At 36.4% G+C, this 1,321-nt stretch overlaps 1 protein-coding gene across 1 annotated transcript in view; it reads right to left on the bottom strand.

Moving 5' to 3' along the window:
* Positions 1–452, bottom strand: part of LOC144242552 (rab proteins geranylgeranyltransferase component A 1-like) — a 95,574-nt gene extending 95,122 nt beyond the window's left edge. Inside the window, exon 1 of the mRNA XM_077777522.1 lies at positions 376–452. Within this exon, the coding sequence (XP_077633648.1) occupies positions 376–452 (77 nt within the window). The remainder of the gene's footprint in view (positions 1–375) is intronic.
* Positions 453–1,321: the final 869 nt, after the last annotated feature.

Genomic DNA, 1,321 nt, shown 5'->3' with positions numbered 1-1,321 from the left:
TTAGATGAGTTCCATTTTTAAAAATGCAATAACAGAGGGCTTTGTTGTAACTGATAAAAATCAATTAGAGGAGGTAAGGCCACAAGGAAAACTAACATCACTCACGACCCACCCCCAGCAGCTGAAATGATTTATCTTCCAGGCTTGGATGATCAGGAGCTGTAGTTATATTGCCAGGAAATTAATTTAGTTTCTACATTCTGAACTGACTTTCTTTGTTCTCAAGGATCTAAACACGAAATTACTTTTAATCAAGGTTAATATGTTATTAATACCAAGGAGGATCTTTGAAGAATCATTTTTTTTAATTGACTTTAGCATTTTTCACCTGTGTTTGGGATGTGGCTATAAGAACATAACTTATATCATCCTTACTTTCTGGATTCTTTGTCCACAACAAGGCACTGTACTGAATGGCAAAGACAATAGATTCCACCAAACACAGCACACATCCTAGGAAGAAAATAGGAAAGTGTGAATTAGGATTTTTGAGTTGAAAATTAAGGTAGCATTATTTTCTTTGAAATATGTTACCTTTAAAACCTGATCTTACAGAAAAAGGATTTTGATTACCATAAACATAAGCAAAAACTAGAGCAGTAAGCACATGAGTTAATGCTGCACAAGTTCTAGGGAGTTTGCCTATCTCATGAATCTAAGGGCTGAGGTTTTGATGCCCACATAGGGACAGGAGAGGCCTTAGAATCCAAATAAGGTAGGGGATACAAAATGAGATATTCTCTCATAATGTCTGGATCCTTAAAGGACTACAGTTCAGTGAAAAGGTGTTGAGGGAGAGGGATCCACATACTATAAGAGGGAAAACACAAAAACTGTTTTATCTAAATCCCTGGGTAGAGGAAAATTATACCTCTGTATTTATAACCAGTGCTCTGTCCTCACACAGGTGGGGAGTTTGAAAGTATACTACATGATCCAAGAAACCCATAACCAATAAAATACCATAAAAAGTGACTCTGAGTCAGTAGTACCTCTGGAGACTTAGTGGAAGCAATTGCTATAACTTTCTGGAGTGATATGAGGCCACATGAAATTGTCACAGATAGAATCCCTTTTTGTTGAATTTATATCTAATATTATACAACAAATGAAGNCCTGAGTGAGAATTAGCAGTCAACAAATGGGGTGGGAGAGCTGAAATATGGACAGTCTTGTGGGGACTACACCCTCTAACTGCACAGTTGCCTTAACTTTTCACATTGTACAATGGGATACTATAAGCAACTTAAATGAACTCCATCCTCATCTATGAACATGGATAAATGGCAAAAACATAAAAATTGAGTGATAATAGCAATTT

This window comes from Crocuta crocuta, unplaced genomic scaffold (assembly GCF_008692635.1).
Source record: "Crocuta crocuta isolate KB4526 unplaced genomic scaffold, BGI_CrCroc_1.0 scaffold1002, whole genome shotgun sequence".
Lineage (NCBI taxonomy): Eukaryota > Metazoa > Chordata > Mammalia > Carnivora > Hyaenidae > Crocuta > Crocuta crocuta.
This window is presented reverse-complemented; position numbering and strand designations above follow the sequence as displayed.